The sequence below is a fragment of the Dermacentor albipictus genome, unplaced genomic scaffold (genome assembly GCF_038994185.2).
Source record: "Dermacentor albipictus isolate Rhodes 1998 colony unplaced genomic scaffold, USDA_Dalb.pri_finalv2 scaffold_22, whole genome shotgun sequence".
Taxonomy (NCBI): Eukaryota; Metazoa; Arthropoda; class Arachnida; order Ixodida; family Ixodidae; genus Dermacentor; species Dermacentor albipictus.
In genome coordinates this window covers 676,903-692,124 of record NW_027225576.1, presented here as the reverse complement: position 1 = coordinate 692,124, position 15,222 = coordinate 676,903, and the positions used below count along the sequence as shown (strand labels likewise).

The following is a 15,222-nucleotide window of genomic DNA, read 5'->3' as shown; positions in this document are numbered from 1 at the left end:
AGAAGCAAGTGAGGCGTGTAGAATCTAAGCTCGAGTATTAGTTAAGTCCCCGTGCTACTGCCGAGCGTTTCTGTGAGGAAATGCGAAAATTCGATATTATACCATGAACTACTCGTCGTGAGCAAACCTGTTTTAGCGGAATAAAATCAACGTAACTGCTGTAGAAGTCATATATAGCCAGCTTTGTGACATACTTGTTGCACCGCGGCAGGTATGGTATCATAACTGGATTCCTATAGGCAATGCTCTTGCGATTGTCTATCCGCGTATGAAAAACCCGCAATGGGCTGGTCTACGTCGCTTCGGCTGGCACTGTAGCGTTGCCTTCGAGAGCTGCATTGTTGTCTAAGAAATTGGCTCTTTGAATAAATGTTCGCAAAGGAAGACGTCGTAAAAATATATTTGAGACGACCACCATAAGTATACAAGCAGAGAGAACGAGGGCGAACAAACGAAAACACCGCAGAAAGCGCCCGGACAACGCCCGAACTGTAGCAGACGACAGGCGCGAGTCCGTGCCCTGACGTCACGCGAGCGGCGCTCGCAGCGCCGCTCGTGTTCGTTCTCGGGGCTAATAGAGGGGATGGCATCTCGGCTGGCTCAGCGCACGAGACGGTCATTAGAGGAAACGCCAGTTCACGGGATTGGCCAGTCGTTTCAGCGGGTGCGAGAGAGAAAATCTGGGGGCGTTTGCGCCTGAAATTTATCCCTTTGCCTAGGTACCACGGAGGAGAAATTTCTTTGCTCGTTCTGTCCCTAGGCGTGCCTGGCGTGGCGGCATTTTGCCATGTGTCGGCTGGCGATCCGTGCGTCGTGTACAAGTTTTCCTCGTGCGTCTCCTTGGGTGTTGCTGGCACACTGGCGCGAACGATTGTTGTCGTTTCGTCAGTGGTCTCCCGTGAAGGCGAGTATGATATGGCGTTGCCCTGTCACTACCAGTGTCACACGTATACTTCTGATCGCGATCGGCACCGATCCGGATCGAAATTCTCGACTGTGATTGGGTCTCTCGCTCATTTTGTCCAAATGAGGCAATCACGACCGCGAAATTCGATCAGGATCGGGCGTGATCGCGATCAGCAGTGAGCCAGAACACAAGATACACACACAGCGCACACTGTCAACAATGTCATTGCGAAAGCATTGCGACCTTTGAAGATTAGAGCATGGCACTAGTCACTTGATAGATATAGCATATATTACATATATAGCATTTTCACAGTTTGCCCTGTGTGTGCGTTTTCGTTCCTTGCTTGTGCCTCTGTCACACTGGTATCTTACCGTCCTCGCGAATTTTTCCATGCGTCGAACGCTCCGAGAGGGCTCAGTTGCGCGTTATTCAATTGCCATCATTTAAACTTTAAAATACTACTAACTTGTAGCGTGGGGTCTTTTTTTTCACGTTTCTGTGTCTTCGTCCGCTTCCGCTGCTGCCTTAGTATGTTAAACGGCAAACTTCTGACTGCTATTGCAGAAGTCTTGGCGTCACAAGTTGGCGGCTGGACGTAATAATATTTATTTTAAGTCCAGCACGCTTAGGCCTCCGCCACTCCAATCTACGGACCATCCTGCTTCCAGCTTTGATCTCCCCACTACCCCTTGGGTGCCCTCAGGTACTCTCCTGAGGCCTTTGGTTGCATGTGCCCTCCTGGAGCAGTGCTTGTAAAAAATCCAATCTATCGTCGCGACTTAAAAAGCGACCTGCGACTTATACAACACCAGTCAGAACCTTGCCTGTCGAACCAAGTCATTCTCACCTAATTATTTAAATGATTAAGCGACTTCTGTAGGTGTCGGTCAATATCATATTAAGCGACTGGCGAATTTGTTCTCTTTACTGGACGGATCCTGCATCTCGGCATGCATTTTGTAGCTGTGTATTCGTATAGATGTAGGAGCTCGGTGGGAGATCTATCAGTGCAGGCAGCATGCGCTAACACCATGTGGCAGATACTGCTTGATGATTTCTAGTATATCATACCCGCGCGCAGCTATCGTTTGCGCCACAGCCCTTATAAGTGACTTGGCTCAGCCATAAGTTCCAGCTTTGCTCCGACACCACTTAAGTGCTGGTTTCCCATGTCTGTCTGTCCACCCAGTTCTTTAAGCTGACAACGACCGCTGTCATATTAATTTTCATTTTTCGTTGCCAGGATCATGATCCCCATCTTCACATTGCATTAGTACAAATAATAAGAAAACTTTGACCACTATTGTCACCACTTTGATTAAAGTTCAGGTCCTTGCAATAATGTGCATTTCAATTTTAATGAGCCCCTCACCCTAGGCGAAGCCGAAGCCTCCCTCCCCCTTCCCCCCCACACACACACCTAAAGTGCCAATACCAGTGCTTTGTCACCCACATCATTTGAGGTTTCTTTTCACTTTCCTCGACTTTTTCCCTTGAAATTTTACTGAGGCTAATAGCTTACTGCATCCTTGTTGGCGCGGACTTGAACGGCTTTTAATTAATATTTTCGATTATTTCTGCAAAAAAGAATATTAAATTATGCGGTTTTATGTGCCGAAACCACGATCTCATTGTGAGGCACCCCATAGTGGGGGACTCCGGAAGCTTGGACCACGGGGGGCTCTTTAACATGTACCTAAATCTAAGTACATTGGTGTTTTCACATTTCGCCCCCATCGAAATGCGGCTGTCGTGGCCGGGATTAGATGTGGCAATCTCAAGCTTAGCAGCCCAACACCATAGCCACAAAGCAACCACGGCGGGTCACTTTATTTTTTCAAATCCTGACAATAGGGGGACACGCCCATCAGAAGCACTCGCGGTGGCTGCCTTATCCATACTTTCTCACTTCAACATTATTTTAAAGTTCCACTGTAAACACCATGCACATATGCAATATATTTAAATATACACACAGGACAAAGTTTATAATATTTTTGAAAGAGATGGAGGCAGCCAATTAAGAATTATTTCTAAAGGTATGGATAGCCTATGTCTAGAGAATGAATATGTTGTTGTAAGCTCACGACGCTTCAAATTGTTTTGCGTGCTTTTTTGATCATTAATGAAACCTATAAACTTCACTGACCCCGTCAGCAGACTCTTTTATCCACGGCGTATGAAATGCATGTGAATGTTGTGTGTCTCGGTGTTGCTTCTCTTTACAGTAAGCAATGTCAACGACTCATGAAAAAAAGAACATTTCTAATAACTTACAACATTTATTACGTATGGGAACATTGTCACTTACATGCAAACGTAAATATATACAGAGTGTCCCAATTAATTATAATGCACCAAGATTTAAAAAGAGAGCAATGCGTTACTCGAAGAAAACCTAGCGCATATTGTTTGCAGCACATTGCAGTAGCTGCCAGTAATTTTTTCGTTCCAGATTTAATTTGGTCATTTAATTAGTTATCTAAGCCGACATGTACTATCCTAATTATCAAATGATAAATGAGGCATCTAAAGGCACAGCCAAGGGACATCTAACTGCGATATTTTCAGCGACGTACTAATTGTGTACTAATTTTTTATGATAGATAAATAAACCCTGTGAAATATAGAGAATACCACATGACTGTGCTCCCACTCGCATCATAAAGCAGCGCCCTCGAACATGCTCCCTCTGAGTAATCCAGGACGAAATAAAGGAAATAAAGAAAAACATTGTGATCGACCTAATGCCTTATCTGCCGCATCCCTGCCGAAGTAACACGTCTCGTTTGGTGTTACCTGGAAAATAGTTGTGATAGCTGTTGTTTTAGCGTAGATAAAGTGCACGGATGTTTTTTTTTTGCTACAGAACCTGTCTCCACAAAAGTGAATTGACGTCAGTACAAAGATTTAAAGGTACGTTTTGTTCAATCCCATTTGCCATGTGTTTCTCTAATGAGCACCCGGTAAGCATGATCCTCGCCTTGGCATCTGCAAATGGCAACAAGAGGAAGACTACAAATATGTATATCACTAATGGAAGTGTGGCGGTAGACCAAATGCATCGACTATCATCAGAAATTGTGAAAACTTGAGACAAACCGGCAGCTTCAACAAACCAGCGGAGGACTCCATGTTTGAGTCCTAGCCTACGCAGGGATGTTCTAGCATTTATGGCCTCAAATCCTCATGCTAGCGTGCAGAACGTGGCCGCCCAGGTACCAATTTCCAAGTCAGTTTGGAGAATTCTAAATGACAGCCTTTCACCCGTCCCACCTTAACCAGCAACAATGCTTGGAAGATAAGGACCCGTAGAATCGTTTAAATTTCTCGCAAAAGCCCATGAGTCATCATACCTTTTGAGCAACATCATGTGCACAGATGAAGCCAATTTTCTCCGAAACGCCTAGGTACATTTGCATAATGCGCACTAGTGGAGGGACTCCAATCCACGCTGTGTGAAGTGCAATAGGCACCAGTACCAGTAGTTGCCCAAATTGTGATTCAGAATTTATGCTGGTGCTATAATTGGTCCCACCTTCTTCGATCACATACTCACTGGACAGTGTTACATCAACAAAATCCTTGAAGGAGTGGTGGATGAGTTTCTCTGTGAAGTCCCGCTGTCACCTCTTCCGCTTCTGTGGTATCAGCAAGATAGGGCACCCGCACACAGCAGCAGCCAAGCACGAAACTGGCTGGATGCGACTTTCAATGCGCAATAGATTGGAAGGCACAGGCCTGTGAATTGGCCCGCTAGGTCATGTGACCTCTCTCCACTCGATTTCTTTCTTTGGGGTTATTTATGTGAATGATCTTGCTTACGTAATTGAGACAGAGTCAGATTAGTTCAAGGCAAGGATAACGGATGTCTGCCGTAGAACTCCGGCGTCGGTCATCAAGAAAGCCACTAAAGATGTTTCATATTTAAAACAGCACCAAAAAACACGGACAAGGAAGGACACAGAACGAGCACTGACTGCCGACAACACCTTTATTGAAGCGTGCACAAATATATACAATTCGCAATGGGCATAAAGAGAGTAAAAGAAGAAAGGGAAGGCGAGTCATCGTCATTCAACTCCTGCTGTGCATGCGTCAATAACATTAAACTTGAGCAAGGTTAGTGACATGTTAGTCGCACATTCAGCCACACAAACTATAAACAAAAATACTAGTGACCTATTTCACTGAGTCTCCCTTAATTCATAGAATAAGGGTTCTCTCTACTTTAACATGTCCAGCCAGCTCAATTGTTGGCGGCGGTGTGGTGTACAATCTTTACAACAAAGTGACCGGTATTACGAACGATTTTGGAGGTCCCAGGCACTTTCTTATGTCTTTGACTGTACATGTCAATGCCCATCTATCTGTCACCCTGAAGGTCCAAGCCAAGTAGGTCCACTTGCTAAGTTTCTGTTACTGAGTAAGATGCATGCATTTTTTTTAAGACTTGCATGCCAAAGAACCAGCAATAAGTGCAACATTTTTTCTCAAAGTATAGATCAGAAGACACTTCTTGAAGCAAACCAGCTTGGTGCCTTTGTACAAATGCTGCTTAGTCACTAAAAGTCGTACCATAACATGTTTGAGGAAAATCGATTAGAACATTGATGCTTTAATGCAGTGCTGCTGTCGTGCTTAACACTGCACTGTAAGTCAATTAGAACGCAGTATTTTCTCATTCCACTTACAGTAGAATCTTGCTAATCCCAGTGGTTCTGAGGCACCACAATGCATTATTGCTGTAAACATTTTGCAAAGCCTTTGCCAGTAGGCAGTGAGCTGTCATGCTCATTTCAATATGCCTTTGTCTTCTTCACAACCTTGTGTTATACTGTGAGATGTGGATCCTTCAAATATTACAGGAACTTGCATGGCTTGTGTACAGGATACAACATTTCCTGGGAGTGTTCTCAGCCTAGGTTGTGAAAGACTGCTTTAAACTCATGGGGACAACTGAGAGTGACAAGAGGCATTATTTTGTTGAGGTAAGCAATCCTTAAGCTAAACCAAGAGGTAGTATGCATGATTGGAACTGAACTTTCATATTGAGTGAGCAATCCTCTAGCAGTACTGGCACGATGCTTAGATCTCTGTGCTTCGTGCAGTTCTTTTTCTTTGCCTTGTTGTTGCCACAGTGTTTCACTTCCCTGCATTCGTGTCATTGACTCTTGCTAAGCTTGTGCAATTTTTCCTCCATGCAAGCATGGACTGATTTATCTTCTGTTTGGGAAACAGTCATAGTTTGTCCAGTGACCCACTGGGCTATGTGAATAATGTACATAATGATACCATTTCAGACTTTTAAATCATCATGATGTCGATGGCACTGTCTACAAAACTATCACCACTGGATTGCCCCTCTTCAGCGGGCAAGACAGCAGCAGCACCAATAGGTGTGGTTCCATGATAATGCTTACTGCATATGTTCTGACCATCCCTTCATTGCTTCATAGCTTCATTGCCCACATAGTCGGTGCCTTAATTTTATTCCTACTTGTTGGCCAGGTGGTGTCCCAATCCTGTAACCCTCTGGTGAGTGGGGATATTGAGATGAACCATCGCCCTATTAGACCAACAGGATAAAAATTGTAATCTTGGTCCCCCACTTGATTAATGGCTAATGTCATGACTATTGTAGGGTTGATAGCTCAGATATGTTGAAATAATTTTTGCTCTTCAAAATGAGAAAACACATGACATTGCTGAACTGTGGCTGTTCGTCAACTCTTGATATTAAACAATAAAAAATCTTCTTACCGCCCACAAATAGTTTGTGCGCGGTTTACAAGCTGGAACATACATTCAACAAACTTTCTCCTCAAAACCTAATAACCGCTTCTCAGAAATACAATATTGGAAATTGTTCATGGCAGAACAGCTCTTTTTGCATCATTTTGTGGAGTCTTGATAACAACAATCCCTTGCTATTGAAAGTTGTAACATTCTTTTCATTAACATTGAAGTTCAAATGCTTTCAAGTCCTCTTAAATAAAAAAAAATAGGAGGCTTGGGACATATTGTGATATAGGGCCTATGCAGGCATTTTTTAAACTGCTGGAATAACAAGTTAAATGCTTGTACTGAGAAAAAGGTACTGAGTTCGATTTATCTAAGCAGTGGTTCATACACACCTCTAACACCACCCCAGGAGGAGCCAGACACTGCCAAACTTTTTCCAATATACCCCCCCCCCACTTTCTCTCGCACGCAAGAGGTATTCGCCAAATGCCAGTTAGGTCGGAAGAGACAAAATAGAAAGGTCTCTTTTTGCACCTCTTGTTCATCGAGCAATGTTTAAGAAAAAATGAGGACATACAAGGCACTGTTTCCAACTAAATTTTTTATCCAAGAAAACCAATATACAGTAAACTACCACTTGAACGTCACTTGAACAAATTAGTCAGCTGTACGAAGTTTTTTATATCCCCATCGAAACGCCATTCAACTCAATGCAAATGCCTTTCAGTTTAACAAAATTCAGTACAGTGGCATTTCACTTCTGTGAACATATTCTGCTACATCATCATCGTCATCATTTTTATTTTCACCACTGGATACAAGGTGAAAAAGGGAGAGCTGGGATAAAACCGAATTCTCTTCGGCTTGACAAAGTTCCGGTCTCCCAGACAGGCACGGAAGCGGCTGGTGTAGGAATACAATTGCGGATAAAGTGTGGATATAAGAGTTTTTAAGCGCAAATACATACAGAAATTTTCGTGTTATTACATGGAAACTAGTTGTAATACAGTTGTGTCAAATGACTCCCAGTATACAATTATGATCTGTTATCTTGCATATTATTATTTAACACAGGCTCAGTTGCATATATCATAGTGGACTTGGAAGCACCAAACGAGCGCGGATGCTGATCAAATTTTTTCTGATCGCAGAGATCGTGCTGTCGAGGACCAGATTCGTCGATGCGGGGTCTGAGCATGCACTGCATCAGGCCTATCTACTGCTACCTCTGGCTGTCTGCCCTGCTGGCTTCATCGGACGAAACAAGTCGCAGGAAGCTGTACCACGTGCACTGCACTGGGACCACCTGACCAGCACGGTGACGTCGACAGAGACACCATGGCACCCGGATAAAAGCAGCAGCCTTTTCGACGTTACCTTCAGTGGACTTAGAAGCACTGAACGAGTACGGATGCTGATCAAATTTTTTCTGATCGCACAGGTTAGTGACCAGCATTTAGTCTCTTCAACTAAAGACAATGACATAACGTTAACGGTGCTCCCAAGTCCACAATGCTGTGTTGCTATTTTGCGGGATTGTTTTAATGTTGTCCGCTTAATGTTACTAATATTCGGAGATGTTGAACAAAATCCAGGCCCTGACTCTGATTCAGATGAATGTTCTCAACGGGAACGAATGAAACGCATTCTAAGAGAACAAAAGGAAACGAACAAAACACTGAAACAACTGTCTTTAAATATCAAGCATGTGGAGACAATAGTTGCAGATTTGCAAGAAAGAATGACAGTTATTGAGAATGAAAGGGGATTATGGAAAGAATGCGAAGACAAGATAGTACACTGCGAGGAATCTTGTAAATCTACCATGATGCAAGTAGAATTTCTGGCATCGAAGGTCGATGATCTAGAAAATAGAAGTAGGCGGAATAACCTAGTAATTTATGGATTAAGAGAGAGCTCTGCTGAAGATGTTAAAACACTTGAAGAAGAAGTGCGAGACGGTATATTTAGGAAGATCCTAGGAATAGAAGTTAACTCAATAGAACGAGTTCGCAGAATCGGTACAAAGCAAAGCCAAAGGACACGCCCCGTTATTATCAGGCTATTCAACTTCGCTGAGAAAAACAAAATATTATCAAGCTGCTTCAAGCTGAAAAACACCCAGATTTCAATATCCGAAGATTTCTCAAAGAAAGTACGTGACACACTTGCTAAATTATGGCGTTCTGCAGTAAGTGACAAGGCGAAAGGGGCAAAGGTATCTCTGGCATTTGATAAACTAAAAATAAATGGCAAAACCTTCATATGGAATGAGTGTGAGGACAGAAGAATTGAACTATCTAAACCGATAACTTCTGCACACGCTGGCTCAGCAGCTCGCGATTGCACGTGACAAAATGCGCGCAGTGTAGTCAATAAGTTCAGCCTACTTGAAAGCATAGTTGCAGCCCATCAACCACACGTTATAGTCATCACGGAAACCTGGCTTCACGAAAGCGTCCAGGATTCCGAAGTGTTTCCACCTTATCGGCTCATACGGAAAGACAGAGAATCGCGGGGGGGGGTGTTGCTGTCGCAATTAAATCTAACATAAAATTCACAGTTTTAAAGAGCATACCTGACCATGAAAGCGTATGGTGTAAACTTACATTTAATGGAAAAAGAATATTTCTGGGTGGCCTATATCGACCTCCGAATGCGCCCCCTGTATACCTAGACGTTATGCACACTTACATTGCACAACACACTAATTAACGTTCCAATATTATCATCACAGGTGATTTCAATTTACCAGGAATCAATTGGTCTAATCTTTCGCACAACAGCTGTGACGCAAAAAGTGCTGAATCTCTATTGTTCATGTCATTTACCTTTTCTCTAGACCAGCTAGTTTCCGAACCGACTAGAATAGCTGGTCGGTCATGTTCTGTGCTTGATCTGATGTTCGTAAGCAGTCTATTTCAAAATAACACATTAAACGTTGAAAATAGCATTTCGGACCATAAAATGATTGTATTCTTCTGTCCAATTTTAGGAAACCGTGAACGCGTTAAGCCATCGATTGCTGTTATCAGGGATTACTCAAGAGCGGATGACAATGCTATCTCAGAATATTTAAACGCCTGCTTTCTGCAGTTTTCATTACTTCATGATGTAAATTAATTATGGTTACGTTTTAAGCGTATTGTGCACTTTTGTGAAGAAAACTACATTCCCTCCAGAAATAAACGAGTGAACAGAGAACATCCTTGCGTATCGCGTGAAATAATACATTTAAAACGAAAAATTAAAAGGAAGCGCAGAAAGAAAACCACACGTGACCTTCAAGATCTCGTACGCTTATTACAATATAAGATCCATATGGCCAAGGAGCATTTTTTCACTGTTACTCTGCCTTCTTACCTGACGAATAAACCGTAAAAATTCTGGCGCTACCTATCGAGGGAGCGGCACACCGTATCGCAGATTACTGTTTCGAACGGGACAGTTCTCCAGCCTGACGTCATAGCAAGCAAATTTTATGAATTTTTTCAATCTGTATTTAACAGAACTACCTTTAACTGTCCCTCTCCACAGTATCAGTTCGAGAATCCAATGCCTGAAATAGATATCGACCAACAAGGAATTTTTCGACTCTTACAAAATCTGGATGTAAAGAAACCCTGTGGCCGTGATCTTATATCAAATGCATTTTTGCAAAAACATGCAGTTTGGACGTCAAAATACTTACACGTAATTTACAGGCAATCTTTGGAAACTTCAGTGATACCTGATGACTGGCGAAGGGCCAAAGTAATACCTGTGCACAAATCTGGCTCTAAACTCGACGTAACTATAGACCTGTTTCATTAACATGTACATCCAGTAAATTGTTCGTACATATTATTTATAAGGCCATAATATTGCACTTAGAGAATAATAACCTACAATACAGCTGGCAACATGGATTCTGTTCAAGTCTAAGTACTATTACTCAGCTGAGTTAACCCATGATGTAGCTACATCAATAAATAACAGAAGCCAAATAGATGCCATTTTCTTAGATATTTCAAAGGTCTTTGATGTTATTCCTCATCCAGATCTTATTACTAAACTAATTGCCATTGGTGTACACGAGAAAACAGTATCGTGGATCAAGAACTATCTCGAAAACCGAAAGCAATGCCCAGCTGTGAATGATATTACATCTGATTACATCAACGTTTTTTTCTGGTGTTCCACAAGGCTCGGTTCTTGCGCCCCTCCTATTTCTGATCTACATCAATGATATTCGTTGATGCGTTCAGCCGCCTATTCAAATGCGCCTATTCGCCGATTAACGCGTAGTGTACACAACAGTGAATACTGTAGCACGGCTGAATCTGTAGTCGTCACGGCGCACCAGTAATCCCGTGATCTGTGCAACCGCAATAAAGTTGTTGTTCGCCCAACTGCTGGCCTGGCTACATGGCGGCAGCGAAACCCAGCCAATATGTCGATGGCGTCCGCGCTACTACCGCCTCCGAAGCCTATGGATCCATCGCACTACCCTTGGATTGCCTGGAAAACTTGGAAAAGTGAGTTTCTGCTGTTTTCCACTGCTACGCAATTGAACAAGCAGCCAAAAGACGTTCAAGCAGCCACGTTGCTAGTTACCATAGGTGAAGAGGCTAGGAAGTCGTACAGTACCTTCAAGTTCGATGAAGCAGAAGACAGGAATGCCGTTGAAGTTCTGATTAAGAAACTTGAGGATCATTACAAGCCTGCAACGAACTTAACATTCCAGGAATTTCATTTCGGTTCAAGGAACCAAAAAGAAGGCGAGACATTTAACGAGTGGCTAACAGAACTGCGTGTATTAGCGAAGAACTGTGAATTTGGGGACCTTGAAGGCCGCATGTTGCATAGCGGAATCATTTTGGGCACTCAGGATAAGAGCCTACAGCCAAGACTGATCGCGGAAAACCCGACGTACCAAAAGACAGTCAACATTTGCCGCGCGCAAGAACAAGGCAAAAAGCACTTTCGTGAGATAAGCGAAGCTACAGGCGCCAGTGAAGGCACCATAGTAAACGCGGTAGCAACAAGAAAAAACGTTTGCTACAAATGTGGGGGTCAAATGCACCGCAGTGACACGTGCCCTGCAAAAGGAAAAACATGCAGGAAGTGCGGAAAGCTGAACCATTTCGCTCGAGCACGCAAGTTGTCGAACTTTCTGCGCAGTGCCAACCAACAAATGCGAGGGTTAGAAGCCGAAGACGAATTTTTTTTGCAAACGTTGACTATTGGTGCGATAACCACCGATCACTGGAGCGCAACAGTCTACACTGAGGGCCATCCCATCACGTGCAAGCTAGACACAGGCGCCAATGGTTGTGTCATTCAAGGAGCGACGTTGCAAAGCTGCCAAAAAAGCCTCAACAAGCCTGCAATGTCAAGCTCGCAGCATTTTTTGGCCACACAACAGCCGCGCATGCGAAAGTCCAATTGATACTTTCAGCAAATGACAGAAACAAGGAACCAACGTTTTTATTGTCAAACAAGACGTCCCTGCCACTTTAAGTAGTGCAGCAGCTGAAAGCCTCGGCTTCATATACCGGATGCAAAACATACAGCATGAACTGTACCCACCAGCGCAGCCTTTTGCAGAGGTCTTCGAGGGACTCGGGCAGCTAAAGGATTTCGAGTACAACATGAAGCTCAAGCCAGGCTCGGTGGGCGTCGTCGTTCCAGCAAGAAGAGTTCCTGTTGCTCTTCAGGACAGAGTCACGGCCGAGCTACAGCGTATGGAAGCACAAGGCGTCATAACAAAGGTAACCGAGCCTACGGAGTGGTCTAGCCATATGGTTACAGTTGTTAAGAAGGACAAGTTTAGAATTTGCCTAGACCCTACAGCGCTTAATAAAGTGCTGCTGCGCGAACATTACCCAATTCCAACCCTAGAGGACGCAGCCTCGCAACTGTCCGGTGCTAAGTTCTTCTCAGCACTCGACGTAGCGTCAGGATTTTGGCAAATTAAACTTTCTGAATCAAGCTCTAAACTATGTACAATGAGCATGCCGTATGGGCGATATCGATTTCTTTGAATGCCCTTCGGCATTGCGTCAGCTCCAGAAATCTTCCAGGCAGCTATGCATTGCTTGTTGGAAGGCTTACCGTGCGTAGCCGTGGTAATGGATGACATACTACTTTGGGGCTGCACGAAGGAGGAGCATGACCACCACCTGTTGCTTTTGTTGGCACGCTATCTCGAAAACAACCTCAAGCTAAACCTCAAGAAATACACCTTTTTGCAGACCGAAGTCCGCTACCTAGAGCACATCCATAGCACAGAAGGCCTCCGCCTGAACCCTGGTCGAGTGAACGACATACTGGAAATGAAAGAACCAAAGAACAGTAAGGAACTCCAAGTCTTTCTAGGCGTGATGAATTATGTACAACGTTTCATCCCTAACATGTCCGTCGTGACTGCACCACTGAGAACATTGTTGCGCAAGGACATTGCCTGAGTTTGGACCGAGGCTCAGCAACGAAGCTATGAAATGTTGCGTGAGAGCTTAGTTAACGCACCAATTCTTTTCTTTTTTGATGCAACTAAGCGGGTCACCCTTTCGGTCGACGCGAGCCAAATGGGAGTCAGTGCAGTGCTTATTCAAGACGGCCGCCCCGTCGCTTTCTCGTCACGTTCACTAACAGAGACGCAGCAACGCTACGCACAAATTGAGAAAGAAACATTGGCAATTGTGCATGGCTGCATCAAGTTTCATGATTACATCTTCGGCCAGGAAAGCGTAACTGTCGAAACTGATCACCGCCCCTTGGTGATGATATTCTGCTAACCACTGTATCAGTGTCCACTTCGCCTACAGCGCATGCGTTTGACTTTGCAGTGATATCCTATTAAGCTGATCTACAAGCCAGGGAAAGAGCTGTTTTTGGCTGATGCCTTATCTAGATTCCCTAGCAAGCAACTCTTGCAAGAAGAAGCTGAGTAATTTCAAGTAAATGTGCTTGATTACATTTCAGCTTCGCAACAGCACCTGAGGGATCTTCTTGCGGCCACCAATGAAGATCCTGCTCTCGTCAAGCTTCGAGGTTATGCCGAAACAAGCTGGCCAGAAAGAAGCGAGGTACCCGAAAATGTGCGTCCGTACTGGTCCTACAAAGAAGAGCTGCACATGCAAGACGGCCTTGTTTTTCGCAGCAACAAGGTAGTCATACCATCTTCAAAAAAGCGAGAAATTATGCTGCTGCTTCACGCTGCACACCCGGGAGCGAAAAAGATGAAGGCACGGGCAAGAGACGTCATGTACTGGCCAAATATGTCACATGAGATAGAGCAGTTTTGCAAAAATTGCGCTGTCTGCCAGAAATACCAGCCGCGAAACGCGAAAATGCCTCTTTACTGCCACGACATCCCAAAGCTGCCTTGGGAATTCGTTGGCATGGACCTGTTCTTTCATGAGGGTCGTGAATTTGCCATAATTGTGGACTTTTATTCTTTCTTTTTTGAGATCCGCGAACTCCGTCAAAGCACTGCTAGTGCTCTGGCATCATAATGCGCAGAGCTGTTCTCCACACATGGCTTACCGCTTAAGCTCTGCAGTAACAACGGACCACCGTTAACCAGCCGGCTTTTCAAAGATTTCCTGCAGCAGCTAGGCGTTGCCCATGTTACGCCAAGTCCGTATCATCCCCGCTCTAATGGTATGCCGGAAAGAGCAGTACATGAGGCCAAAAAGCTTCTAAAGAAATGTTCACATAACCGAGTTGACTTCCATATGGCGTTGCTCGAATGGCGCGACACCCCCAGAGATGACATTCTAAAGTCGCCTGTGCAGAGACTCATGGGACGGCAAACGAGGACCTTGCTGCCTGTGCCCACCAGCCACCTAGTACCAGAGGCAGTATCAAGTAAAGCCGTCCACAGCCGGCTCCAGGAGATCCGTCAACGCCAGAAGGTCTATTATAACCGTGGAACAAGGCACCTACCACCCCTCTCTCCAGGTCAGCCAGTCACTACATACGACACCCTCCAGCGAACCTGGTCGCCTGCTATTCTTTTGAGGCCAGCCAACACGCCCCGTTCAGCGATCCTGAGAACGGAAGATGGTCGAGAAATCAGACGCACAAGAGAACACCTGCGGGACATTCCGATCCATCGCGAAGATAGTCCAGCAGAGGCTCCTGGAGAAGGTTCCAAAGACCACTCGTCCCAAGAGCTACGGAGAAGCACGAGGACTCGCCACAAGCCCTGTCGATACCCGCAGCCTGAAAGGCATCATTCATTTGTCTTCCAGTAAAGGGGAGATGTAGCACGGCTGAATCTGCAGTCGTCACGGCGCACCAGTAATCCCGTGATCTGTTACATCACGTAGGCTTCACTATATATGTAACTTGCGCAACCGCAATAAAGTTGTTGTTCGCCCAACTGCTGGCCTGGCTACAAATACCAGAGAGGATCAGGTAAAACTAAATGATTTGTTAGCTGCTGTACAAAATTGCTGCAACATTTGGGGTGTGACGAAGAAGATCGGCAGGCTGAAAAGCCCCGTCGCCATCGCATGGCACGTACCCAGTTCGTTCGCTGGCTGCGCCCTACCTGCTGGTGCTGAGTTTGTCGCTGC

The 15,222-nt window shown here is 44.6% G+C and overlaps 1 protein-coding gene across 21 annotated transcripts in view; it reads left to right on the top strand.

Annotated features, from left to right (window-relative positions):
• Nucleotides 1-744: 744 nt before the first annotated feature.
• LOC135897083 (uncharacterized) overlaps nt 745-15,222 on the top strand; it is a 497,858-nt gene continuing 483,380 nt past the window's right edge. For 15 of the 21 annotated variants that reach the window (XR_011509852.1, XR_011509850.1, XR_011509854.1 and 12 more), the window contains exons 1-5: nt 752-904; nt 3,780-3,826; nt 5,802-5,901; nt 6,214-6,309; nt 7,807-8,096. Coding sequence is in view for 11 of the 21 variants with exons in the window: in XM_070529445.1 (XP_070385546.1) it covers nt 6,228-6,309; nt 7,807-8,096 (372 nt within the window). In the remaining 10 variants the exon portion in view is untranslated. Of the gene's footprint in view, nt 905-3,779; nt 3,827-5,778; nt 5,902-6,213; nt 6,310-6,421; nt 6,449-7,806; nt 8,097-15,222 lie in introns of all 21 variants that reach the window. The other 6 variants (XR_011509855.1, XR_011509856.1, XM_070529441.1 and 3 more) reach the window with 6 other exon arrangements.